Below are 27,834 nucleotides of genomic sequence, written 5' to 3' on the forward strand. Positions count from 1 at the left end.
CTTTGAGACACTGAAGAGAAAATAATAAAGATCTTAATCTGTGGTGGGTCAAATGATGTGTCAGATGACTGATGGGATATAGGTTTAGTTTCTCTATTAACCGATCAGTCGCAGCTGGGTTAATGTTTGGAGACCTGGCACCTCACAGTAACAGAAGGGCATCACCAAGACTGAGTCTTGAAGACCAGACACCAGAAAGGAGGGGTGGGAGATGAAGAGAGCCTGGAGGAATCTTTTAAGGGCAACAGTCACACAAAACATCACATCTATAAATGTCAAATATGAAAGTGATCAAAGTACTATTAAATTTGTTAATTGTAATTTAGTAGTTGAGACGGGACTCCAGGATGGTAGTCTGCCTACCTGGTGCTGGGGTCATGGATGTCTCCGAGCGGATAGGAGGCATATTAAAAGGGGAAGATAAAGAAACGGATGTCATTGTACACATTGGTGCAAATGACGTAGATAGGAAGAGCAGGGGGATCCTACGAGAGCAATTCAGGGAGTTGGGAAATAGGCTAAAAAGTAGGGCCTCCAGGGTGGCCATCTCTGGGCTGCTCCCAATGCCTCGTGCCAGTGAGGCTAAGAATAGGGAGTTCGTAAAATTGAATGCTTGGCTAAAGGACTGGTCCAGGAGGGAGGGCTTCATTTTCCTAGATCAATGGGAAGTTTTCAGGAGAGGATGGCACCTGTACAAGAAGGACGGGTCACAACTGAGTTGGAAGGGCACGAATATCCTGGCTGGGAGTTTTGCTAGTGCAGTTCGGGGGGGTTTAAACTAGTATGGCAGGGGGGAGGGGATCAAAATATTAGGTCTACAAGTGTAGAGGCTGGGGACGAGCTTGGGGCTGGGACAAGGCTGGCAAAGAAGAAGAGCACTCTGGGGGAGGATGACCTCACTGGGCCTGGAGGTCTGAAGTGCTTATACTTCAATGCAAGGAGCGTAGCAGGTAAGACAGACGAACTTAGGGCCTTAATGCTCACGAGGAATTTGGATGTGGTTGCGGTGACAGAGACTTGGTTGAAAGAGGGACAGGACTGGCAGCTGAATATTCCGGGGTACAAGTGTTTTAGGCGAGACAGAGGAGGGGCCAAAAGAGGTGGGGGAGTAGCAGTATTAGTTGGAGAGCATATTACAGCGGTGCAGAGGGAGGACAATTCAGAGGGGTCGTGTAACGAGTCACTCTGGGTGGAGCTTAGAAACAGGAAGGGCGCAGTCACTATGTTGGGGGTGTACTACAGGCCCCCCAACAGCCCAAGGGAAGTGGAAGAACGGATATGTCAGGAGATACTGGATAGGTGCAGGAAAAATAGGGTTGTTGTAGTGGGAGACTTCAATTTCCCTGGTATAGACTGGAAATCGCTGAGAGCAGGGACTCTGAATGGGGAGGAATTTGTAAAATGCGTACAGGAGGGTTCTTTGGAACAATATGTAGATAGCCCGACTAGAGAGGGGGCTATACTGGACCTCGTACTGGGGAATGAGCCCGGTCAGGTCTTCAAAGTTTCGGTAGGGGAACATGTGGCAAATAGTGACCACAATTCTGTTAGCTTTAGGATAGTGATGGAAAAGGATGAGTGGTGTCCCAAGGGTAAGGTGTTGGATTGGGGGAAGGCTAACTTTAGTGGGATTAGGCAGAAATTGGCAGCTCTTGATTGGGAGAGGCTGTTTGAGGGTAAATCCACATCTGGCATGTGGGAGTCTTTTAAGGAACAGTTGTTGGGGCTACAGGACAGGCATGTGCCTGTTAAAAAGGATAGGAAGGGTAGGATTCGAGAACCGTGGATAACCAGGGAAATTGAGGGACTGGTCAAAAAGAAAAGAGAGGCGTATGGTAGGTCCAGGCAGCTAAAAACGGAGGGAGCTCTGGAGGAGTACAAAGAAAGTAGGAAAGAACTCAAACGGGGAATTAGAAGAGCAAAAAGGGGTCACGAAATGTTCTTGGCAGACGGGATTAAGGAGAATCCCAAGGCATTTTATTCATACGTTAGGAACAAAAGGGTTGTCAGGGAAAAAATCGGACCTCTCAGGGACAAAAGTGGGGAATTATGCTTGGAACCCAAAGAAGTAGGGGAGATCCTAAATGAATACTTTGCGTCAGTATTCACAAAGGAGAGGGATGTGTTGACTGGGAGTGTCTCGGAGGGGAGTGTTGAACCGTTGGAGAAAATCTCCATTACAAAGGAGGAAGTGTTAGGTTTGTTAGAGAATTTAAAGACTGACAAATCCCCAGGGCCTGATGGAATCTATCCAAGGCTGCTCAGGGAGACGAGAGATGAAATCGCTGGGCCTCTGACGCAAATCTTTGTCTCGTCACTGGACGCAGGTGAGGTCCCAGAGGATTGGAGGATAGCTAATGTGGTCCCGTTATTTAAGAAGGGTAGGAAGGATAACCCGGGTAATTATAGGCCGGTGAGCTTGACGTCCGTGGTGGGGAAGTTGTTGGAGAAGATTCTTAGAGATAGGATGTATGCGCATTTAGAAAGGAATAAACTCATTAACGATAGTCAGCATGGTTTTGTGAGAGGGAGGTCATGCCTCACTAACCTGGTGGAGTCTTTTGAAGAAGTGACCAGAATGGTTGACGAGGGAAGGGCCGTGGATGTCGTCTATATGGACTTTAGTAAAGCGTTTGACAAAGTCCCTCATGGTAGGCTGGTGAAAAAGGTTGGATCTCATGGGATAAAGGGGGAGGTGGCTAGATGGGTGGAGAACTGGCTTGGTCACAGAAGACAGAGGGTGGTAGTGGAAGGGTCTTTTTCTGGCTGGAGGCCTGTGACTAGTGGTGTTCCACAGGGCTCTGTATTGGGACCTCTGCTGTTTGTGATTTATATAAATGATCTGGAAGAAGGTGTAACTGGGGTGATCAGTAAGTTTGCGGACAACACAAAATTGGCAGGACTTGCAGATAGTGAGGAGCATTGTCAGAAGCTACAGAAGGATATAGATAGGCTGGAAATTTGGGCAAAGAAATGGCAGATGGAGTTCAATCCTGATAAATGCGAAGTGATGCATTTTGGTGGGAATAATGTAGGGAGGAGCTATATGATAAATGGCAGAACCATAAAGGGTGTAGATACGCAGAGGGACCTGGGTGTGCAAGTCCACAGATCCTTGAAAGTGACGTCACAGGTGGAGAAGGTGGTGAAGAAGGCATATGGCATGCTTGCCTTTATAGGACGGGGCATACAGTATAAAAGTTGGGGTCTGATGTTGCAGATGTATAGAACGTTGGTTCGGCCGCATCTGGAATACTGCGTCCAGTTCTGGTCGCCACACTACCAGAAGGACGTGGAGGCTTTGGAGAGAGTACAGAGGAGGTTTACCAGGATGTTACCTGGTATGGAGGGGCTTAGTTATGAGGAGAGATTGGGTAAACTGGGGTTGTTCTCCCTGGAAAGACGGAGGATGAGGAGAGACTTAATAGAGGTGTATAAAATTATGAAAGGCATAGATAGGGTGAACGGTGGGAAGCTTTTCCCCAGGTCGGTGGTGACGTTCACGAGGGGTCATAGGTTCAAGGTGAAGGGAGGGAGGTTTAACACAGATATCAGACGGACATATTTTACACAGAGGGTGGTGGGGGCCTGGAATGCGCTGCCAGGCAAGGTGGTGGAGGCGGACACACTGGGAACGTTTAAGACTTATCTAGACGGCCATATGAACGGAGTAGGAATGGAGGGATACAAAAGAATGGTCTAGTTTGGACCAGGGAGCGGCGCGGGCTTGGAGAGCCGAAGGGCCTGTTCCTGTGCTGTATTGTTCTTTGTTTCTTTGTTTTGCCCCAAGGTGCTACACGTCATCAGCTTCCTCATTGCAGAGCCTGGGCTGTACACCTGCTCGGGATCAATGCCAACATCACTCTGTCGTCAGATTTGAACTCGGGTGCCTGGCGCTCTGAGGCAGCAGTGCTAACCGCCATCCCGCTTCTCCCCTCCCTTAGCCATAGGTAAAGCTTCAGCTACAGGCTGCTAAAGGTGAGTTCAGTGAATAACTGATTTCATGGAGCAGCAACATCCTGTTACCGCACAAAGCTTCAGAACCTGTTTGAATGTTGCTATGGCAAGTTTCATTTATTTTAGAGATTTTGTTAGCAACATTGAAACTGATAGGATTGAGATCAGCTTAGATATGAAACTGACTACGAGAGTAAAGAACAAAGAAAATTACAGCACAGGAACAGGCCCTTTGGTCCTCCAAGCCTGCACCGACCATGCTGCCCGACTGAAGTAAAACCCCCTACCCTTCCGGGGACCGTTATCCCTCCATTCCCATCCTATTCATGTATTTATCAAAACCCCCTTAAAAGTCACCATCGTATCTGCTTCCACTACCTCCCCCAGCAGCAAGATCCAGGCACCCACTACCCTCTGTGTAAAAAGCTTGCCTCATACATCTCCTTTAAACCTTGCCCCTTACATCTTAAACCTGTGCCCCCTAGTAATTGACTCTTCCACCCTGAGAAAAAGCTTCTGACAATCCACTCTGTCCTTGCCCCTCATAATCTTGTAGACTTCTATCAGGTCGCCCTTCAACCTCTGTCATTTCAGTGAGAACAAACCAAGTTTCTCCACCCTCTCCTCATAGCTAATGCCCTCCATACCAGGCAACATCTTGGTAAATCTTTTCTGTACCCTTTCCAAAGCCTCCACATCCTTCTGGTAGTGTGGTGACCAGAATTGAACACTATAATCCTTGTGCGGCCTAACTAAGGTTCTATAAAGTTGCAACACGATTTGCCAATTTTTAAACTCAATACCCCGGCCGATGAAGGCAAGCATGCCGTATGCCTTCTTGACTACCTTCTCCATCCACGTTGCCACTTTGCGCAGACCCTCTGCTCCTCCTTTAGAATCTAGACCTCAAAAGAGGGTTATGGTGCTGAACTCTTCCTCTGTGAACATGGGTGGTTATTCATTATTCCCTTTATTCTACTCAGCCTTGGCCTACGCTCCCTTGGCCCAGCCTTGGGTGACCACATACACAGATCTTTTCTTGACTTTCCGAGAAGGAAGTGGTAGATCAGAGTTGGGGATTGGGGAGGGGTGGGGGGAGCAAGGGGGAGGGTGTTCCCTACATTACCCCAGAAAGGGCTGGGGTCGCCTGCTCTAGTTTTGGAGGTGGCAGCCCCACCAATAATTGCTGTTGACTGATATGTTATTTGATTTGATTTATTATTGTTACATGTATTAACATACAGTGAAAAGTATTGTTCCTTGCGTGCTATACAAAGCATACCGTTCATAGAGAAGGAAACGAGAGAGTGCAGAATGTAGTGTTACAGTCATAGCTAGGGTGTAGAGAAAGATCAACTTAATACAAGGTAAGTCCATTCAAAAGTCTGACAGCAGCAGGGAAGAAGCTGTTCTTGAGTCGGTTAGTACGTGATCTCAGACTTTTGTATCTTTTTCCCGATGGAAGAAGGTGGAAGGGAGAATGTCTGGGGTGTGTGGGGTCCTTAATTATGCTGGCTGCTTTGCCGAGGCAGTGGGAAGTGTAGACAGAGTCAATGGATGGGAGGCTGGTTTGCGCGATGGATTGGGCTTCATTCACAACCTTTTGTAGTTCCTTGTGGTCTTGGGCAGACCGAGCATACCAAGCTGTGATACAACCAGAAAGAATGCTTTCTATGGTGCATCTGTAAAAGTTGGTGAGAGTCATAGCTGACATGCCAAATTTCCTTAGTCTTCTGAGAAAGTAGAGGCGTTGGTGGGCTTTCTTAACTATAGTGTCGGCATGGAGGGACCAGGACAGGTTGTTGGTGATCTGGACACCTAAAAACCTGAAACTCTCAACCCTTAAAGTTGTTGGATTTGAAGTCAACTTGGGATATTGTCTGCTTCAGGGCAGCCAACTGTTTGTGTTTGAACCAACTCCGTCAATTAAGCTCCCTTGCATGTTTTAACTCCTCACTAAGTCTATTATTTTCTACCAATAATGTAATGTAATATGCTGTATCCTTGTTCTTTTTTCGCTTGTTTCACTCTGTATGGAATGTATTTCCTGCTTGTGGCAAACCTGCTTATGCAGGATAGCAAAAATCTCCTACTTCCGGATTCATAAGTTGATATTTCCATTCATTCTTTTATTTTATTCAGGTTCACACTTGTGCCCTCTGTGCTAACTCGTCTTGCCCTTTTCAAAAAAATTAAGTTTGTGTTTCTGGTGTCATCGACACCGAATGTTACAAAATCACATTTTCAAATGTCCCTTTAAATCCAAAGTGAAAGAGAATTTTCGGAAGGGTGTGTCTGGAATTCCTGGCAAACATCTCAGTTCGGTGAAGTGACCATTTGGTCTCAGATTTCCACGGGAGGAGAAGGTCGGAGAGAGAAACCCAGTGAGATGTTGAGGGGGCAGCTTCAGCACATTTCGCAGTCTCTGACAAACCAGGAGAGAAGCTTCTGCTGAAAGCTGGGGTTCACCAGCAGCTGTGGAAAAGCAGGAAAAGCTGGTTTAATGATCAAGCCAGGAGACTTTTGAGAGTTCAGTTTCTGTTCAAAGGAAAGGGAACGGAACAGATGAGACTCTCAAATAATTGGCAACTTGGCCAAGTACGCTTTAATGATAGACAGATCTGGAAAACTCAGGTGGAGCGGATCAATTGTTGAAAGACACCAGAAATTCCGAGCTGGAGTGGTGAGGAAAGGTAAACATCTCCATGTTTTTACTTGTTTACGGGACATGGGCGTCTCTGTCTAGGCCAGCAGTTATTGCCCATCCCTAGCTGCCCTTGAGAAGGTGGAGGTGAGCCGCTGCCTTGAACCGCCGCACTCCATATGGTGTAGGTACACCCACAGTGCTGTTGGGGAGAGAGTTCTTGCATTTTGACCCAGCGACAGTGAAGGAACGGCGCTGTATTTCCAAGTCAGGATGGTGAGTGGCTTGGAGGGGATCTTCCAAGTGGTGGTGTTCCCATGTATCTACTCCCCTTGTCCTTCTAGATGGAAGTGGTCATGGGTTTGGAAGGTGCTGTCTAAGGAATCTTAGTGAGTTCCTGCAGTGCATCTTGTAGATAGTACGCACTGCTGTCACTGTGTGTGTGTGGTGAAGAGAGTGAATATTTGTAGATGGGGGTAGCATTCAAGTGGGCTGCTTTATTCTGAATGGTGTTAAGCTTCTTAAGTGTTGTTGCAGCTGCACTCATCCAGGCAATTGGAGAGTATTCCATCACACTCCTGCCTTGTGCCTTGTAGATTGTGGACTGGCTGTGGGGAGTCAGGAGTTTAGCGACTTGCTGCAGGATTCCAGCCTCTGACCTGTTGATTTTAGTTTGTTTCTTACAGTAAAAATGCTAAACAGTTTGTTTCCGTTGGTCACTTGGGAAATTTATCTCTTTAAACATTATCAGGTATTATCATAGGAATTTCAACACTGGACATCCTCAGAAAGTTTACTGAGAATACAGTTGTAAACCTCAACACTTCTAAAACTCTCACCTCACACTTTGCCCTCGTTCTCTGCCCTGTGAAATGCCAATGCCATTGTGCTTCCGGCTTTACTTAATCAAAACTCTTCTGATCTGATTACTCTGAGGCAGCAGTGCTAACCGCCATCCCGCTTCTCCCCTCCCTTAGCCATAGGTAAAGCTTCAGCTACAGGCTGCTAAAGGTGAGTTCAGTGAATAACTGATTTCATGGAGCAGCAACATCCTGTTACCGCACAAAGCTTCAGAACCTGTTTGAATGTTGCTATGGCAAGTTTCATTTATTTTAGAGATTTTGTTAGCAACATTGAAACTGATAGGATTGAGATCAGCTTAGATATGAAACTGACTACGAGAGTAAAGAACAAAGAAAATTACAGCACAGGAACAGGCCCTTTGGTCCTCCAAGCCTGCACCGACCATGCTGCCCGACTGAAGTAAAACCCCCTACCCTTCCGGGGACCGTTATCCCTCCATTCTCATCCCATTCATGTATTTATCAAAACCCCCTTAAAAGTCACCATCATATCTGCTTCCACTACCTCCCCCAGCAGCAAGATCCAGGCACCCACCACCCTCTGTGTAAAAAGCTTGCCTCATACATCTCCTTTAAACCTTGCCCCTTGGATCTTAAACCTATGCCCCCTAGTAATTGACTCTTCCACCCTGAGAAAAAGCTTCTGACAATCCACTCTGTCCTTGCCCCTCATAATCTTGTAGACTTCTATCAGGTCGCCCTTCAACCTCTGTCATTTCAGTGAGAACAAACCAAGTTTCTCCACCCTCTCCTCATAGCTAATGCCCTCCATACCAGGCAACATCTTGGTAAATCTTTTCTGTACCCTTTCCAAAGCCTCCACATCCTTCTGGTAGTGTGGTGACCAGAATTGAACACTATAATCCTTGTGCGGCCTAACTAAGGTTCTATAAAGTTGCAACACGATTTGCCAATTTTTAAACTCAATACCCTGGCCGATGAAGGCAAGCATGCCGTATGCCTTCTTGACTACCTTCTCCATCCACGTTGCCACTTTGCGCAGACCCTCTGCTCCTCCTTTAGAATCTAGACCTCAAAAGAGGGTTATGGTGCTGAACTCTTCCTCTGTGAACATGGGTGGTTATTCATTATTCCCTTTATTCTTCTCAGCCTTGGCCTACGCTCCCTTGGCCCAGCCTTGGGTGACCACATACACAGATCTTTTCTTGACTTTCCGAGAAGGAAGAGGTAGATCAGAGTTGGGGATTGGGGAGGGGTGGGGGGAGCAAGGGGGAGGGTGTTCCCTACATTACCCCAGAAAGGGCTGGGGTCGCCTGCTCTAGTTTTGGAGGTGGCAGCCCCACCAATAATTGCTGTTGACTGATATGTTATTTGATTTGATTTATTATTGTTACATGTATTAACATACAGTGAAAAGTATTGTTCCTTGCGTGCTATACAAAGCATACCGTTCATAGAGAAGGAAACGAGAGAGTGCAGAATGTAGTGTTACAGTCATAGCTAGGGTGTAGAGAAAGATCAACTTAATACAAGGTAAGTCCATTCAAAAGTCTGACAGCAGCAGGGAAGAAGCTGTTCTTGAGTCGGTTAGTACGTGATCTCAGACTTTTGTATCTTTTTCCCGATGGAAGAAGGTGGAAGGGAGAATGTCTGGGGTGTGTGGGGTCCTTAATTATGCTGGCTGCTTTGCCGAGGCAGTGGGAAGTGTAGACAGAGTCAATGGATGGGAGGCTGGTTTGCGCGATGGATTGGGCTACATTCACAACCTTTTGTAGTTCCTTGTGGTCTTGGGCAGACCGAGCATACCAAGCTGTGATACAACCAGAAAGAATGCTTTCTATGGTGCATCTGTAAAAGTTGGTGAGAGTCATAGCTGACATGCCAAATTTCCTTAGTCTTCTGAGAAAGTAGAGGCATTGGTGGGCTTTCTTAACTATAGTGTCGGCATGGGAGGGACCAGGACAGGTTGTTGGTGATCTGGACACCTAAAAACCTGAAACTCTCAACCCTTAAAGTTGTTGGATTTGAAGTCAACTTGGGATATTGTCTGCTTCAGGGCAGCCAACTGTTTGTGTTTGAACCAACTCCGTCAATTAAGCTCCCTTGCATGTTTTAACTCCTCACTAAGTCTATTATTTTCTACCAATAATGTAATGTAATATGCTGTATCCTTGTTCTTTTTTCGCTTGTTTCACTCTGTATGGAATGTATTTCCTGCTTGTGGCAAACCTGCTTATGCAGGATAGCAAAAATCTCCTACTTCCGGATTCATAAGTTGATATTTCCATTCATTCTTTTATTTTATTCAGGTTCACACTTGTGCCCTCTGTGCTAACTCGTCTTGCCCTTTTCAAAAAAATTAAGTTTGTGTTTCTGGTGTCATCGACACTGAATGTTACAAAATCACATTTCCAAATGTCCCTTTAAATCCAAAGTGAAAGAGAATTTTCGGAAGGGTGTGTCTGGAATTCCTGGCAAACATCTCAGTTCGGTGAAGTGACCATTTGGTCTCAGATTTCCACGGGAGGAGAAGGTCGGAGAGAGAAACCCAGTGAGACGTTGAGGGGGCAGCTTCAGCACATTTCGCAGTCTCTGACAAACCAGGAGAGAAGCTTCTGCTGAAAGCTGGGGTTCACCAGCAGCTGTGGAAAAGCAGGAAAAGCTGGTTTAATGATCAAGCCAGGAGACTTTTGAGAGTTCAGTTTCTGTTCAAAGGAAAGGGAACGGGACAGATGAGACTCTCAAATAATTGGCAACTTGGCCAAGTACGCTTTAATGATAGACAGATCTGGAAAACTCAGGTGGAGCGGATCAATTGTTGAAAGACACCAGAAATTCCGAGCTGGAGTGGTGAGGAAAGGTAAACATCTCCATGTTTTTACTTGTTTACGGGACATGGGCGTCTCTGTCTAGGCCAGCAGTTATTGCCCATCCCTAGCTGCCCTTGAGAAGGTGGAGGTGAGCCGCTGCCTTGAACCGCCGCACTCCATATGGTGTAGGTACACCCACAGTGCTGTTGGGGAGAGAGTTCTTGCATTTTGACCCAGCGACAGTGAAGGAACGGCGATGTATTTCCAAGTCAGGATGGTGAGTGGCTTGGAGGGGATCTTCCAAGTGGTGGTGTTCCCATGTATCTACTCCCCTTGTCCTTCTAGATGGAAGTGGTCATGGGTTTGGAAGGTGCTGTCTAAGGAATCTTAGTGAGTTCCTGCAGTGCATCTTGTAGATAGTACGCACTGCTGTCACTGTGTGTGTGTGGTGAAGAGAGTGAATATTTGTAGATGGGGGTAGCATTCAAGTGGGCTGCTTTATTCTGAATGGTGTTAAGCTTCTTAAGTGTTGTTGCAGCTGCACTCATCCAGGCAATTGGAGAGTATTCCATCACACTCCTGTCTTGTGCCTTGTAGATTGTGGACTGGCTGTGGGGAGTCAGGAGTTTAGCGACTTGCTGCAGGATTCCAGCCTCTGACCTGTTGATTTTAGTTTGTTTCTTACAGTAAAAATGCTAAACAGTTTGTTTCCGTTGGTCACTTGGGAAATTTATCTCTTTAAACATTATCAGGTATTATCATAGGAATTTCAACACTGGACATCCTCAGAAAGTTTACTGAGAATACAGTTGTAAACCCCAACACTTCTAAAACTCTCACCTCACACTTTGCCCTCGTTCTCTGCCCTGTGAAATGCCAATGCCATTGTGCTTCCGGTTTTACTTAATCAAAACTCTTCTGATCTTTTCTGCCACTCTCAACAATGCTCACACGTATTTAACAAAGACTGTTACTTTTCACGATCCAAGCTCACGATTCGAACCACTGCCGTGAAACCCACTTCTGACACCGTTGTAAGATTTGGTCCGGGAATTACAGACTAATCAAAAAAGGGCTTGAAATCATCAGTGGTTTGAAAGCCATATATTTAGAGACAACAGTGTAGATGTGACACATTAGCTAAACCAGTGAAAACGGTTAACCGATTCTGGATTGGGTGAGTGATGGAGGGGGTGGGGGGGGTGGTGGTTGGTGGGGAGAGCTCATCTCTGTAGCAATGGTGGAAGTTTCTTCTGTTTTTGGCTTGGAAGTACATTTCCATTCTAGGGATTGGTGGGTGCCTCACACCAATCATTTATTCTATTTTCTATCTTTATTAAGAGGCAAATATTGAAGGTAGATCCCTACTATTTATTTCCAAAGCTCATAAATTTATGTCATGGCTTACTTCCTGGTTAACCTTTACTCGTGATGTGGAATTGCCGGCGTTGGACTGGGGTGAACACAGTAAGAGTTTTAACAACACCAGGTTAAAGTCCAACAGGTTTATTTGGTAGCAAATGCCATTAGCTTTCGGAGCGCTGCTCCTTTGTCATCTCCTCCTGACGAAGGAGCAGCGCTCCGAAAGCTTAATGGTATTTGCTACCAAATAAACCTGTTGGACTTTAACCTGGGGTTGTTAAAACTCTTACTGTGTTCAACCTTTACTCAGACAGTGAGTCCAGATATGGGTCATGTGATCTCACCTTCTCAGGTTTGGGAATGTGTGGTGCTGAGGCCAATGTTAGAGCTGCGGTCCTGGGCAGAGGAACAGTCATTAAGCTGTCCTGTGTCAGTCAGCCAGGCAGACTGCTTTGGGTCTTTCTCAGTAAGAAGAGACAGCTATTTATATAATACTCAATAAACTCCTTAAGATTTTATAAAGTTATTTTGATTCTTTATTTCCTGCCTGCGTCGAGTGATGTATGAGGCAGTCAGAGAATGTGCTTTCACCTGTTTCCATGGCCAGCCTATCAAAATAGAAGTTATTAGGCTGTCATTTTTTTACAACCTTTGTTGATAATTGAGTAAATTGATGGGGTGAGAATTGGCCAGATAGGTTTCTGCCTGTTTTTTCATAGCTGGGCACCTGTCCACATTGTTGAGTAGATACCAATATTGTAGCTGTACTGGAACAGCTTGGCTAAGGGCTAGTTCTGGAACACAAGTCTTCAGCAAGGACAACTTGAATGTTGTCAGTACACATAGTCTTTGCAGTTTCCATTGCCTCAATCTGATGATGGTGGGGACCACAGCAGGAGGCCCCGGTGGATCATCCACTCAACACTGAAGATGATTGGAAATGCTTCCACCTTGTCTATTGCACTGATATTCTGGGTTCTCCATCATTGAGGTTGGGGATGGTAGCGGAGCCGCCTCCATTTGTTTAATGGTTCTGGAATGAGGCAGTACCAGTGTGGTTTCAAATTCCATCCAGAGACTTGGGAAGTGGGTGGGGTTGGGGCAGAGGGTTGGTGGGGGTGGGGCAGAGAGTTGGCAGTTGTGGGGCAGAGGGTTGGTGGGGGTGCGGCAGGGGGTTGGCAGGGGTGGGGCAGAGGGTTGGCAGGTGTGGAGGTGGGACAGAGGGTTGGCAGGTGTGGGGGTGGGGCAGAGGGTTGGTGGGGGTGGGGCAGAGGGTTGGCATGCTGACGGCTCACTGCCTTGGAAGGAAAGTCAGAATGGAGCCAGTCCCTGGACACCTTCCCATCCCACAGCAATAAAGCCCTGTGAGGGGGCTGAACGAGGGCTAAGTGAAACGTCTGCCCCTTATTGGGGAGGAAGCCCCCAAGGGGGAGTTGCCAGCCAATTGGATAGGCTGAGAGCCCCATCAATCCTGGCAGCACCAAAAGCAGCTGTCATGACCGGAGGAGGAAGTGGCCTGTGGACCTCCCAAAACCGGTCAGCCCAGTGTTTTGGGCAGGGAGGGTATGGGCAGGCCTGAGGGAGGATGCAGGAGGGTACGAGGGCTGGGGTGGATTTCAATCATGTCTTGATCCACAAACGGCTGCACTCAGAGATAGAACTCCCACTTTTCCACAAAGCTTTGAAAAGATTATTTAAAAAATTAGGCTTCCTGTTCCTGCCTGATTGCCCACACCAAATGTTTTCTGTTATTGGCTTGGTAACCATTGTGTTGGTGACTGACCCTAAACTATCTGTTTAAATATGATGGCAAAGCTGCTGATTTTGGTGAGTTGATCTCATTTATCAGGATGTTGTTTGTTGGAAGTTGTTATGTACAAATTGGCTGCTGTGTTTCTTAAGATAAAGCAACATCCTGGGGGTTACCATTGACCAGAAGCTGAATTTGGCTAGCCGCTTAAATACTGTGGCTACAAGAGCAGGTCAGAGGCTAGGAATCCGGTGGCAATAACTCACCTCCTGACTCCCCCAAAGCCTGTCCACCATCTACAAGACACAAGTCAGGAGTGTGATAGAATACTGGATGGGTGCAGCTCCAACAACACTCCAGACACCATCCAGGACAAAGCAGCCACTTTGTACACAAAAAATTCCAACAACCTGTCACTTCTGTCGTCACGACACACAGTGGCAGTCATGTGTAGTATCTACAGGATGCACTGCAGGAACTCACCAAGGCTCCCGAGAGCATCTTCCAAACCCATGATCATTACCATATAGAAGGACAAGGGCAGCAGACACATGGGAGCACAATTACCTGCAAGTTCCCCTCCAAGTCACTCACCATCCTCACTTGGAAATATATTGCCATTCCTTCACTGTCACTGGGTCAAAACTCTAAAGCTTCCCCTCTAACAGCACTGTGGTTGTACGTGAACCACACGGACTGCAGTGCTTCAAGAAGGCAGCTCACCACCACCTTCTCAAGGGCAATTAGGGATGGGCCAGCGGCATACACATCCTATGAATGGATTACAGGAAAGCTTTAAAAGTACTTCATTGGCTGTAAAGCACATCAGGCCATGAATGGCACTAGATGATTGTAAGTTCTTACCTTACAGTTTGTGAACAATATGTATGTGAACACTGGCTACAATTGAAAATGTATTTTTATTCAGTTAATATAAATATAGAGAGGTCAATAATGACCGGGGCGGCACGGTGGCACAGTGGTTCGCACTGCTGCCTCAGAGCGCCAGGGACCCGGGTTCAATTCCGGCCTCGGGTCACTGTCTGTGTGGAGTTTGCACGTTCTCCCTGTGTCTGTGTGGGTTTCCTCCGGGTGCTCCGGTTTCCTCCCACAGTCCAAAGATGTGCGGGTTAGGTTGATTGGCCAGGTTAAATTGCCTCTTGTTGTCAGAGTGTCAGCAGAGTAAATATGTGGGGTTATGGGGATAGGGTGTGGGTGGGATTGTGTTGGTGCAGACTCGATGGGCCGAATGGCCTCCTTCTGCACTGTAGGGATTCTATGATTCTATTGGGTAGTTTTCACACTAACATTTACTATTTGATCTTTCAAGTCAGGACTTGCTGGCAGCGTCACTGAGAAAAACAAGAATGGGTAAGTACATTGGTAAAGTTCTTAGCATCAGTAATGTGAACACAACTTTTGAAAAGTTAAAATAACACCTATAGAAATGTGTATAGAACATATTCTCATGCTACAGACTGGAGGCGGGGAGGAAGAATAAGACAGCACAAAAATCAGAATTTCCCATCTGAATCATGAACTCCCAACTTGTATAAATTTCACTAAAATGACCATTTGGAACTTTCTCAACATCAATCCTACTTTGCCCTGGTTTCAGCTTATTTCCTGAATTCCTCAATCATGCCTTTCTTACCCCGGGATTTGACTGATCTAATGCACTCTGAGCTGCTTTTTCATATTTCACACATTGCAAATGTGAAATGATCTTAAACTCTGCTGCCTGTGTCTTAACTCTACCGCTGAGTGCTGGGCTGGGCTTTGTCTTTGTCTTTCCAAATGTTCAGTCATCTCCTTCTTAATGATGGATTCCAGCAACGTCTCCACCGCAGAGGTCAAGCTAACCGCCCTATAGTTTCCTACATTTTGCCTCTCTCCCATTTTGAATAAGGGCATCACATTGGCGTGTTTCCAATCCACCGGGACCTTACCAGAATCCAACGAATTTTGAAATATCGCAACCAATGCATCCACTATCTCTGCTGCCACCTCCTTTAATACCCTAGGGTGCAGGCCATCAGGTCCTGGAGACTTATCTGCCTTTAATTCCATTAGTTTATTCAATACCTTCTCCCGAGTGATGGTTATTGCACCAAGTTCCTCTGCATTAACAACAGTTTTTGGAAAATCTCCACTATTCTCTACCGTGAAGACAGAGACAAAATATTGGTTTAATGCCTCTGCCACCTCTCTGTTCCCCATTAAAACCTCACCAGGATTGTTCTCTAAAGAGCCAACATTTACTTTAGCTATTCTCTTCCTCTTTACATATTTATAGAAGCTTTAGGTAGCTGTGTTTATGTTTTCTGCTGGTTTCCTTTCGTAGTTCATCTCGGCTGTTTTGATTCTATTTTTAATAGCCTTTTGCTGAAACTTAAGGTTCTCCCAATCCTCCAGCTTCCCACTGGCTTTTGCAGTTTGGTGTGGCCTAGGTTTAGTCTTTATGTCCTCTTTGACTTCCTTGTCTAGCCATGAAACGTCTTTCTTCCTTTTACAATTCCTCTTCCTCTCAGGAATATAATTTAATTGAGAGGTATTCAATTTGCTTGGGCCAACTCTTTTCTCAGGCCTGTATAATGGAAAGGGTTATATGGCACTGTATTCTCTCGCTCAATCTGAATCCGAAATTCGAGCATGCTGTTATCACTCTTTCCAAGAGGATCTTTACCAACAAGACTATTTATCAACCCTTCTTCGTTACTTAATACTAAATCTAAAATAACCTGCTCCCTGGTTGGTTCCATAACATATTGCTCTAAGAAACAATTCCTCATACACTCTATGAAATCCCCCTCGAGGCTACTTTTGCCAGTTTGATTAATCCAGTCTATATAGGGCGACACGGTAGCACAGTGGTTAGCACTGCTGCTTCACAGCTCCAGGAACCTGGGTTCAATTCCCGGCTTGGGTCACTGTCTGTGTGGAGTTTGCACATTCTCCCCGTGTCTGCGTGGGTTTCCTCCGGGTGCTCTGGTTTCCTCCCACAGTCCAAAGATGTGCGGGTTAGGTTGATTGGCCATGCTAAAATTGCCCCTAGTGTCCTGAGATGTGTTGGTTAAAGGGATTAGTGAGTAAATATGTAGGGATATGGGGGTAGGGCCTGGGTGGGATTGTGGTCGGTGCAGACTCGATGGGCCGAATGGCCTCTTTCTGTACTGTAGGGTTTCTATGATTTCTATGATGTTAAAACCACCCATGATTACCATTGCGCCCTTCTCATTAATTCTTGATTTATACTCTGCCCTTTGGAAGTATTGCTTGGAGGGCTGTAAATTATCCTACCAAGATGTTCTTTCCTTTGATTTTATTTCCACCCAGATCGATTCAACATGTTGGCCCTTAGTGCCAATGTCATTTCTTAATGCAGCCTTGATATCACCTTTAACCAATAAAGCAACTCCACCTCCTGTCCCATCCTGTCTATCCTTCCGGAATGCTGAGTACCCTTGGACATTCAACTCCCAGTTCCGGTCCTCTTGTTAGAACGGCAAATTTCCTTCCAAAAAGGACATTAGTGAGCCAGGTGGCTTTTTCCAACAATCGACAATGGTTTCATAGCCATCATTGGACTTTTAATTCCTGATTTTTATTAAATTAAAATCCCACCATCTGCCATGGTGGGGTTCGAACACCGGTTCCTGGGTTTCTGGATTACTCGTCCAGTGACAATATCGTTAGGCCATTGCCTCCTCTATGTTGCACTGCAGAACTCACCAAGATCCCTTAGATAGCGCCTACCACCAACAAGGATAAATACAAGGGAACATTACCACTTGAAAACCCCCCTCGAAACCACATCCCATCCTGGCTTGGAACCATATCCTTCATTGCCGCTGGGTCAAAAACCCAGAACCCTCCCTAACAGCATGGTGGGTGTACCTACACCACAAAGACTGCAACAGTTCAAGAAAGCGGCTCACCATCACTTTCTCAAGAGTAAATAGAGATGGACAGTAAGTGTAGACCAGTGAACAGTACAACACCGAAAGAATTTAAAAAAATACAGTCCCTAAAGCCCATCTCTTTAATCGAGCTGTTGGTCTTCTGACCTGATGCCTCCAAGGTGCATAACCATCCCAGAAATCAGCAAAGTCCGATTTTGGGCAGGTAAATTGGCGTTTGACTGGCAATGCCAATTGTGGTGTTTTCCACTGTATTGTATGGCACTTTGTGTAGATAAAGCAGAGGTAGGAGTTTCATGTTGGCTCACTGGTCAGTCACTGATTCCCTCTCCCCACCATGGCATCAGGTTTCAGTAATCCAGGTGCCATATTTAAAGGGTGCCCCTGTACAGAGCGAACACTCAGCGAGGGAAAGGAATCTCTCGATGAGTCCTGGCCACCAAATGGATTAAGAAGTTTAACAACACCAGGTTAAAGTCCAACAGGTTTATTTGGTAGCAAAAGCCACACAAGCTTTCAGAGCTCTAAGCCCCTTCTTCAGGTGAGTGGGAATTCTGTTCACAGAATTGTTGTGAACAGAATTCCCACTCACCTGAAGAAGGGGCTGAGAGCTCCGAAAGCTTGTATGGCTTTTGCTACCAAATAAACCTGTTGGACTTTAACCTGGTGTTGTTAAACTTCTTACTGTGTTTACCCCAGTCCAACGCCGGCATCTCCACATCATGACCACCAAATGGATCCCAGTGATCGGTTTGATTGATGCCTGACCAAAGCTCCACCCACACAACATGACAGCGTGCCGGCAGCTTGAGCAGCTCAATTATATTTCATGCTCTCAGCACAAGCGCAGATAAGAACATAAAAAATAGGAGCAGGAGTAGGCCATCTAGCCCCTCGAGCCTGCCCCGCCATTCAATAAGATCATGGCTGATCTGAAGTGAATCAGTTCCACTTACCCGCCTGATCCCTATAACCCTGAATTCCCTTACCGATCAGGAATCCATCTATCCGTGACTTAAACATATTCAACGAGGTAGCCTCCACCACCTCAGTGGGCAGAGAATTCCAGAGATTCACCACCCTCTGAGAGAAGAAGTTCCTCCTCAACTCTGTCCTAAACTGACCCCCCTTTATTTTGAGGCTGTGCCCTCTAGTTCTAGTTTCCTTTCTAAGTGGAAAGAATCTCTCCACCTCTACCCTATCCAGCCCCTTCATTATCTTATAAGTCTCTATAAGATCACCCCTCAGCCTTCTAAATTCCAACGAGTACAAACCCAATCTGCTAGGTCTCTCCTCATAATCAACACCCCTCATCTCTGGTATCAACCTGGTGAACCTTCTCTGCACTCCCTCCAAGGCCAATATATCCTTCCGCAAATAAAGCCTAACCTCCCCTCCCAGGCTGGGCAGTTTGCTTGGGCCATGTGGGTTAATGTTCAATGGCTGTATAACTATAATTTTGGGTGTTTGGAGTGCCACCCTCAGTGAATGATCCTGTTGCAAGTCGATCCTCAAACTTGCCCAGTGGCCCAATGGTTCTGCAGTCCCATTACACTTGGTTGATTTTGCAGTCTCCATTCACTAACGCAGCAGGAGCAATCAGTGGCACTCTCAGGAATTAGTGTTGCTTGAATGGGCTTAATTGCTTCAGAGGCCAGACTCCAAGCATGGCAATGGAGCTTGTACCAAACTATCTCAACTGTGGATGAATGCTCAATCTTGAAATGTTTTGCCAATTGCATGGTACAGTTGCCCTTCCTCCGTCCACACTGCTGCCCTTGCCCCAAGGTTCGCTTCACTCCCTCCTCTCTGGCGCGGCATCACAAGCCAATCATGAAGAATCCATTGTACTGACCCGCAGCCGGATCTGCAAATTTGTTTCCTTGCATTGGGATCCTTGCGAGCGCTGTTGTGTGCACTCACCTCTGAGTTTAGGTTGCCAGATGCACACCTTTCAAATCACACCATTCTGAAATTACACCGAGATGGTATTTATAAGTTTAAAATGTATTTATTAGTGTCACAAGTCGGCTGACATTAACACTGCAATGAGGTTTCTATGAAAATCCCCTAGTCGCCACACTCCGGCACCTGTTCGGGTACACTGAGGGAGAATTTAGCACGGCCAATGCACCTAACCAGCACGTCTTTTAGACTGTGAGAGGAAACTGGAACACTCGGAGGAAACCCACGCAGACACGGGGAGAATGTGCAGACTCTGCACAAGCCAGGAATTGAACCTGTGTCCTTGACACTGTGAGGCAGCAGTGCTAACCACTGTGCTTCATGGAAAATAATTTTGCCATGTGACCACAATAATGAGATGCAAATTTGTTAAAATTAAGTTCCTGTCGTTTGATGGTGGAAAATGCAGCCTGTCATTGACAGGAGGGGGCTGGGAAGGGGCCAATTGCTTCCTCGATTTATGTAATCAAGAAATGTGCTTTGGGCCTCTTCGTGGGATTTTCCAATCTCACCACTGAACCCGCCTGCCCCAATCGGGTCAGGAAAATCCCGGCTTTTGTGTTTCAGCATCCGATTATATTTAATAACACTCCCATGAAAAGCTTTGGGACATTTTATTATCTTAAAGGTGCTATACCAATGTAAAGTGTTCTTACAATATTTCAAGTTGAAACCTCAGATTCAGCATTAGAATTACCAGGCAATTGTGGTTTTATTTTGCAATTGTTGAAACTAACAGTGTAAACTTACTTTGCTTGAGCAGATGTAACTACAACATTTTATTTCTCAGATCAAGATCCAGATGAAATAACTCACTTGAATAGAACAGAAACAGTTTGCAGTGACCTGGAGGAGAAGCCACCAAGTTACGTTCAGTGTAACCCCCATCCTTTTGACAAAGAAGATGCTGAATTTAAGTATATAAAAGGCAATGTACTTCCACCAGAAACTGGTAGCAAAAATTTAATTATTCCGTGTCACGAGTTTAAATCTTTCCAGCTTACTGTAGGGAGAGATGAGTTTGAGCAGAAAATAAAGTTTGCAAACGAAGTTATCAAGTTTGCTGCTGCATGTATGAACTGCAGAACTAATGGGACAATTCATTTTGGAGTTGAGAATGGTGGTGACTATCGACATGGTGAGATATTGGGTATTCCTGTTCACAATAAAGAGCTTTTTGTTAATACAAGAGACCATTATATCAAGCAGTGCTTTTTCGAAAAGCATCATGCACATGCTGAACATTCGATTCGTCCGCCCAGGTTTGTTGAAGTGTCTGGCGGTGATACTGGGGGGCAGCGCTTTGTTATTGAAGTTGATATTGTTCCATCATTGTCAGAGATGAAAGAGACATTTTACCCAGTGAAACTTCCTGACCCCGACAAGTCCAAAAAGGGAGCTGTTGTATATTTTCATCCCACAATCTACAAAAGGGAAGGAGCTTCTTCGGTCCGCGTTCCTCCAGATAAAATTCAGGAAATGCCCGAGTATATACGCGACAGGAATTTTGAAAGGGAAAAGGCAGAGCACAATGAAGAGCTTTCCAATGATGAGGTGTACAGGAAGCTATCTGAATTATTCACAAGTATAAAGAAACAGATGAATAATGAAGTGAAGTATATTCTAGTCACTGACAGTTGCAAAAAGGAAGATTTAGAGAATCTCAGCTTTTTGTTAGGAATGAAGTTTTTCTGTGTTTTAGATTTTGACCCCAATTCTAAGCAGGGAGGTTTATACAGACTATACCCCAAAGCCAGTCCTCATTTCTTAGAAGATTGCATCACTGAAAGTGGTTCAGTGGCTGATTTTATAATGAAGGATTCATTTAGTCAAACCAGCTGGATATTTTGTAATGGGCAAAATGACAGCGATGGGCAAAAACCTCACCATTCAAAAACCTGGATGGAAAACAGAATGGAGCATCTTGTTAAGGTGATATCACAAATCTGCAATGCAACCCTTCCCCCAGGGACATTTGAGGTACTTTTTCTTTTGCTGTCGCCAGCAAATCCGTTACAAGCGGAGGCATTTCATGAATTCTATACTGGAATGAATGGTAGAAATAACATAAAATGCATTTTGGAAGACAGAGAAAATTACAATAGCTGGGCAAGTCTTTTGCAGAAGACATGTAACAGAGAAGCTCTTAATAACCTGAGTATTGTGGGAACGAAACTTAGCCATTTGGACAACATGATTCAGACCATACAAGCTTCAAAGGTCAGTGTCATGCAATTGTTAGATAATGGTACAACATATAAAGATTTGCTGCCTTACATTGAAGTACTGAGGTCAGATGAATGCAGCTGTTTAAATATTGATGCAAATGATGAAGAGTGGAAGAAAGAAATCCGAGACACGGAAATGCATTTTTACAGAGGTGGTAAAGTCAGCTGGATGAATTTCTGGCTCGCTGAAAATGGACGTTGTGGTGAAATTGTAAAGAGAGATGCGTATGAAACTGTGGCTGAGCATCTGAATCATGTGTTAGGAAGAACAGATTCAAAAGAACCGGTGATTGCCGTGACACTAAGTCACCAGCCTGGCAGTGGAGGGAGTACTGTAGCTCGCCACATCCTGTGGGACTTCAGGAAAAGACTAAAATGTGCAATTGTCAACACATCGCTGCCTATAGAATCTATCTGTGATGGGGCAAAAACATTACAAAACAATGAAGGGAATGGTGAGAATTTACCAGTGCTTCTGCTTGTTGAAGATTGTGATGAGGAATACATTGCAGAACTGAAAATCCACCTGGGACAAGCAGTTACTGATCGCCCTTCAAAACCAAGCTTCATTTTACTGCATTGCAAGAGGTCTACATTAGTAAAAACACCTGCCCATGCATCTCTCTTTGTACGTGTCACTTATAAATTATCAAAGAAGGAAAAACATTTGTTCAGTTGGAAACTGAATGACCTTCAAAGGAACAGTAAATACAAAGAAAACTCTATCCTCACATTTGTTCTAATGACTAAAGAATATGATCCAAATTACGTTCATAAATATGTGAAGAAACTGCTGGAAGGTATTGATCAGACATCAGGTACACTGAATCTAATTGGATGCATCTCACTGCTGAATCATTACATAGCAGATTCTTACATCACAGAATCTCAGTGCAAGGCATTCTTCAATCGACACCTAAGGCACTCTACTTTTCAGAGTGTATTAAGGGGAAAATCAGGCTGTCTGCTCTCTCATTACTATGCAGCAGAACTCCTGTGCATTAGAATAATACATTGTAAAGTTGCAGAACAGATACTAAGTCAGATGATGACCCCTCAAAGTCAGACGGTTACCCACCTTCTTGACAGAGATGTATTTTGCAATTACGAGACCACCCCACAAGTAGAGAAATTCATTCGGCAACTGTTCATTAAAAGAAACGACAACACAGATCAAGTCAAACTTCCCTTTTCTGCTCTTATTGCACATATACACGATCAGGAGGATAAACGTGTAGCTGAAGATGTTCTGGAAAAAGCCTGTAAATGTTTTGATAAGGATGCCTTTGTGGCACAACAATTTGCTCGATTCTTGTCTTATGAGAAAAAGTTTGAAAAAGCTGAGAGGTGGGTCAAAAGAGCTCGCTTATTACAACCATCCAATTCTTACATTTCGCACACAGAAGGTCAAATATATAAGAATTGGTTCTTCAGTACAAAAGGTCAAAGTGTCGAACGATCTCCAGAGGGATTTAAAAAAGCAATAAAGCTGGCACTAAATGCAGTTGATGCTTTTCGGAGCTCCCAGGAAGCATCCAAATTAGAGTCTGACTGGAATATTGCAGGCTATTTCGGTGAAGTAGAGGTTGCGTGTGCTGTTGTGGAATTAATGTCTAAACTTGACATATTTAAAAGCAATGATGGCTGCCACATGAAACTGATGAAGTACTTGTTGACAGATTGGATCCCTGAACAAATAGGCACCGCATGGGCCAAGTGTAATAGAAAGCTAAAAGGATTACACCCCAACATTCTCGAAACAATGGAATCAGTTTACGAACACATGGCTTACTTCCAGCCTGACAAACGCTCTGAGGAGAAAGCTTTTGAGAAATTAAACACAAATGCAGAATGTTTCTCACATTTATTCTGTAACATCATTGATTCCATAGACCAGATAAAACAAGAAAACATGGAACATCTGATTTCTATATTGAGGTGGCACAAAATACATCATCTCGGTGGTGGGCGATTCACCAAAATGCTTTCATTAGCTCGTGACAATCTAACTAAAATAATAGAGTTGTCCAAGAATGAACAAGGAAATTGGCATGAAACTGATTTACAAAACACCATCTTATCACTGATTGCTCTGGCCATTGATCCTGACAACTTTTCTCAAGTCAAGAATGATAAAAAGAAACTTTGTGAGCTTAGTGATCTTCTGTGTGAAATGAGTGATCCAAGACAGTCCCCTATCCCATACTTCATACAGGTACTGTTGTATTGGCCAGAAGCTGATTCAGGGGAAGAAAGTAATAGCCATTTAATCAATGCATTAAACACCATGAATGTCCTGTACCAGGCCAAGATAAAGGATAACCAGGCTAAGAAAAAAACTGTCCACCCTCATTTTTTCCTCGGACCTGGAAAAGGCTTTCAGAGGTTCATTCGCAACATTAACCTTGGAGCTAGCAGCCCATGGGAACGGAGTCAAAACAAGCTACAGCGCTTTGCAGGATGGACTGAAGAAAGAAAGCTTTATATCCAAGGGCACTGCAAAGAAAGCAAGGTTCCGATCCACTGGGGAGACAAATATTCGATCCCACCTTGGAGCAGAAGAGTTTCATTTTATTTAGGATTTACATTGCGAGGCTGTGTTGCTTATGACATTAAGAATGAGACTGAGGATGGTGACGTCTAATCAATGGATCATGTTTAACTCCTGTCTTATTATTGGGTTAACTGTGATCAATGTTGCACAGGCAACATTCATTTTTCAATATTGTAATGGGAAATCTACACGGTGGGAATACAAAATTTGGAAACTGGAACAATACAGATTTTGAGCGTTTCTGATGGAAATTTAAAATTATTAAGGGATGGGATAGATTATAGATATATTGCCTGGGATTTTACCGTCTCGCTTGTCTTGAAACCGTAAAATCCCACCTGAGGTTAACAGACCTTTTCATGGTCCGCCCCTCGCCTGCTCTGGTTCCTCTGGCGGGCGGGGCAGTAAAATTCCAGCCTTCATGTAGATATACGGACGGCACGGTGGCACAGTGGTTAGCACTGCTGCCTCAGTGCCAGGGACCTGGGTTCAATTCCCGGCTTGGGTCACTGTCTGTGTGGAGTTTGCACGTTCTCCCCGTGTCTGCGTGGGTTTCCTCCCACAATCCAAAGATGTGCGGGTTAGGTTGATTGACCACATTAAATTGCCCCTTCGTGTCAAGGGGATTAGCAGGGTAAAAACATGGTGTTATGGGGATAGGGCCTGGGTGGGATTGTTGTCGGTACAGACCCCTTCTGTACTGCAGGGATTCTATGAAAGGGTTGATAGGGGCAGACCTCTTTGAACAGTTGAGTGGACTAGAACAAGGAGGCCATAGATAAAAGATTGAATGTAATAGATTTAGAATTGAGAGAAAGTTATAAGACTATAGGATTCACTTTCAGATTCAGTGGAAGGGACAGAAACTTGATCAAATTAGATTGGAAAGATGGCAGCAGAAGGGGTATGGAAACAGCGTGGGTAAGTGTGAGCTGGATTATTTGCTTACATCGAAGGTAAATAGTGTCACAGCAAACTGAGCTAAATAACTTCCCTTCTATGCATTTCTATGCATAAACAAGCCTGTAATTGAAAAGACCACTTGGATATTTGAGCCTACAAACCACAGAAACTGTGGCAACTCTTTATTTAACTTACCACCTCATCTGAATCAAACAACTATCCTCGGTGAAACTTGAACTTGGATTTGAATGGACTTAAAAATAAAAAAAAAGAGACTTTCTTCTCTTTGGCCTGGTGATGATGGGTGAAGCTACTCTGAATCTAGTAGGGCAACTATGTGGGCTTGAAAGCTGAGCTAGGTGAAATGAATTGAATACTAGGCTGGGGGATAGATCAATAGAGAAACAGGTTGCAGATATTTGAAGGGATATTTCAGAATACACAGTATATTCTTGCTGTAAAGGAACATTCTTAAAGGGAGGAACCACCAGATATAGTCAACTAAATAAGTTAGGGAAAGCATCAAACTTAAGGAAAAAAGCTATAACCAAAAGAGAAAATGACCCTTTGACAAAGGGTCATCCGGACTCGAAACGTCAGCTCTTTTCTCTCCTTACAGATACTGCCAGATCTGCTGAGATTTTCCAGCATTTTCTCTTTTGGTTTCAGATTCCAGCATCTGCAATAAGAACAAAGAAAGAACAGAGAACAATACAGCCCTTCGGCCCTCCAAGCCCATGCCGCTCCCTGGTCCAAACTAGACCATTCTTTTGTATCCCTCCATTCCCACTCCGTTCATATGGCCGTCTAGATAAGTCTTAAACGTTCCCAGTGTGTCCGCCTCCACCACCTTGCCTGGCAGCGCATTCCAGGCCCCCACCACCCTCTGTAAAATATGTCCTTCTGATATCTGTGTTAAACCTCCCCCCCTTCACGTTGAACCTATGACCCCTCGTGAACGTCACCACCGACCTGGGGAAAAGCTTCCCACCGTTCACCCTATCTATGCCTTTCATAATTTCATATACCTCTATTAAGTCTCCCCTCATCCTCCGTCTTTCCAGGGAGAACAACCCCAGTTTACCCAATCTCTCCTCATAACTAAGCCCCTCCATACCAGGCAACATCCTGGTAAATCTCCTCTGTACTCTCTCCAAAGCCTCCACGTCCTTCTGGTAGTTTGCTTTCATGAAAAAAGATATAACTGTGCAAGGATGAGTGGCAGGCCAGCTGATTGGTCAGAATATAAAGAATGGCAGAGAATGACAGAAAAAGGAGAAAGATGTTAGAGTATGAGAGGAAGCTAGCTAGAAATGTCAAAGTGGACAGCAAGAGTTTCTATCGATATTTAAACAGGCAAAGAATAAGTGAAGTGAGTGTTGGTCCTCTAGAGAGTGAGAATGGGGAGTTAACAGTAAATTAAAGGAAATGGCAGATGAAATTAACAGATATTTTGCTTCTGTCTTCACTATGGAGGATATAAAAAAAATTCCAGTAATAGCTGTAAATCTGGAGGTGGAGGGGAGAGAGGAACTTGGTGAAATTGCAATCACTCGGGAAGCAGTACTGCACAAACTGATGGGGCTGCGTGTGGGCTGACAAGTATCCAGGTCCTGAAAGAGGTAATCCTGGGGTCTTAAAAGAGGTGGCTAATGAGATAGTAGGTGTGTTGGTGTTTACTTTCCAAAATTCATTCGATTCTGGAAAAGTTCCACCAGACTGAAAAGTAGCAAATATAACTCCTCCATTCAAGGAGGGGGCGGGGAGACAAAAAACAGTAAATTATAGGCCAGTTAGCTTGACATCGTTAAGGATGAGATTTCTAAATTCTTGGAAGTGCAGGGTCGGATTAAGACAAGTCAGCATGGATTTAGTAAGGGGAGGTCGTGCCTGACAAACCTGTTAGAGTTCTTTGAAGAGATAACAAATAGGTTAGACCAAGGAGAGCCAATGGATGTTATCTATCTTGACTTCCAAAAGGCCTTTGACAAGGTGCCTCACGGGAGACTGCTGAGTAAAATAAGGGCCCATGGTATTCGAGGCAAGGTACTAACATGGATTGACGATTGGCTGTCAGACAGAAGGCAGAGAGTTGGGATAAAAGGTTCTTTCTCAGAATGGCAACCGGTGACAAGTGGTGTCCCGCAGGGTTCAGTGTTGGGGCCACAGCTGTTCTCTTTATATATTAACGATCTAGATGACGGGACTGGGAGCATTCTGGCCAAGTTTGCCGATGATACAAAGATAGGTGGAGGGGCAGGTAGTATTGAGGAGGTGGGGAGGCTGCAGAAAGATTTAGACAGTTTAGGAGAGTGGTCCAAGAAGTGGCTGATGAAATTCAACGTGGGCAAGTGCGAGGTCGTACACTTTGGAAAAAAGAATAGAGGCATGGACTATTTTCTAAACGGTGACAAAATTCATAATGCTAAAGTGCAAAGGGACTTGGGAGTCCTAGTCCAGGATTCTCTAAAGGTAAACTTGCAGGTTGAGTCCGTAATTAAGAAAGCAAATGTAATGTTGTCATTTATCTCAAGAGGCTTGGAATACAAAAGCAGGGATGTACTTCTGAGGCTTTATAAAGCACTGGTTAGGCCCCATTTGGAGTACTGTGAGCAATTTTGGGCCCCACACCTCAGGAAGGACATACTGGCACTGGAGCGGGTCCAGCGGAGATTCACACGGATGATCCCAGGAATGGTAGGCCTGACATACAATGAACGTCTGAGGATCGTGGGATTATATTCATTGGAGTTTAGGAGGTTGAGGGGAGATCTGATAGAAACTTACAAGATAATGAACGGCTTAGATAGGATGGACGTAGGGAAGTTGTTTCCATTAACAGGGGAGACTAGGACGCGGGGGCACAGCCTTAGAATAAAAGGGAGTCACTTTAGAACAGAGATGAGGAGAAATTTCT

The 27,834-nt window shown here is 44.9% G+C and overlaps 1 protein-coding gene across 1 annotated transcript; it reads left to right on the forward strand.

The window, feature by feature from the left end:
- Positions 1-10,153: 10,153 nt before the first annotated feature.
- Positions 10,154-25,629, forward strand: LOC144501785 (sterile alpha motif domain-containing protein 9-like). The gene is made up of 3 exons (XM_078225796.1): positions 10,154-10,285; positions 14,678-14,718; positions 20,023-25,629. The coding sequence occupies exons 2-3, from the start codon at positions 14,715-14,717 to the stop codon at positions 24,102-24,104; spliced, it is 4,086 nt and encodes a 1,361-aa protein (XP_078081922.1). The 5' UTR covers positions 10,154-10,285; positions 14,678-14,714; the 3' UTR covers positions 24,105-25,629.
- The last annotated feature ends 2,205 nt before the right edge of the window (positions 25,630-27,834 follow it).

Source organism: Mustelus asterias, chromosome 12 (genome assembly GCF_964213995.1).
Source record: "Mustelus asterias chromosome 12, sMusAst1.hap1.1, whole genome shotgun sequence".
NCBI lineage: Eukaryota > Metazoa > Chordata > Chondrichthyes > Carcharhiniformes > Triakidae > Mustelus > Mustelus asterias.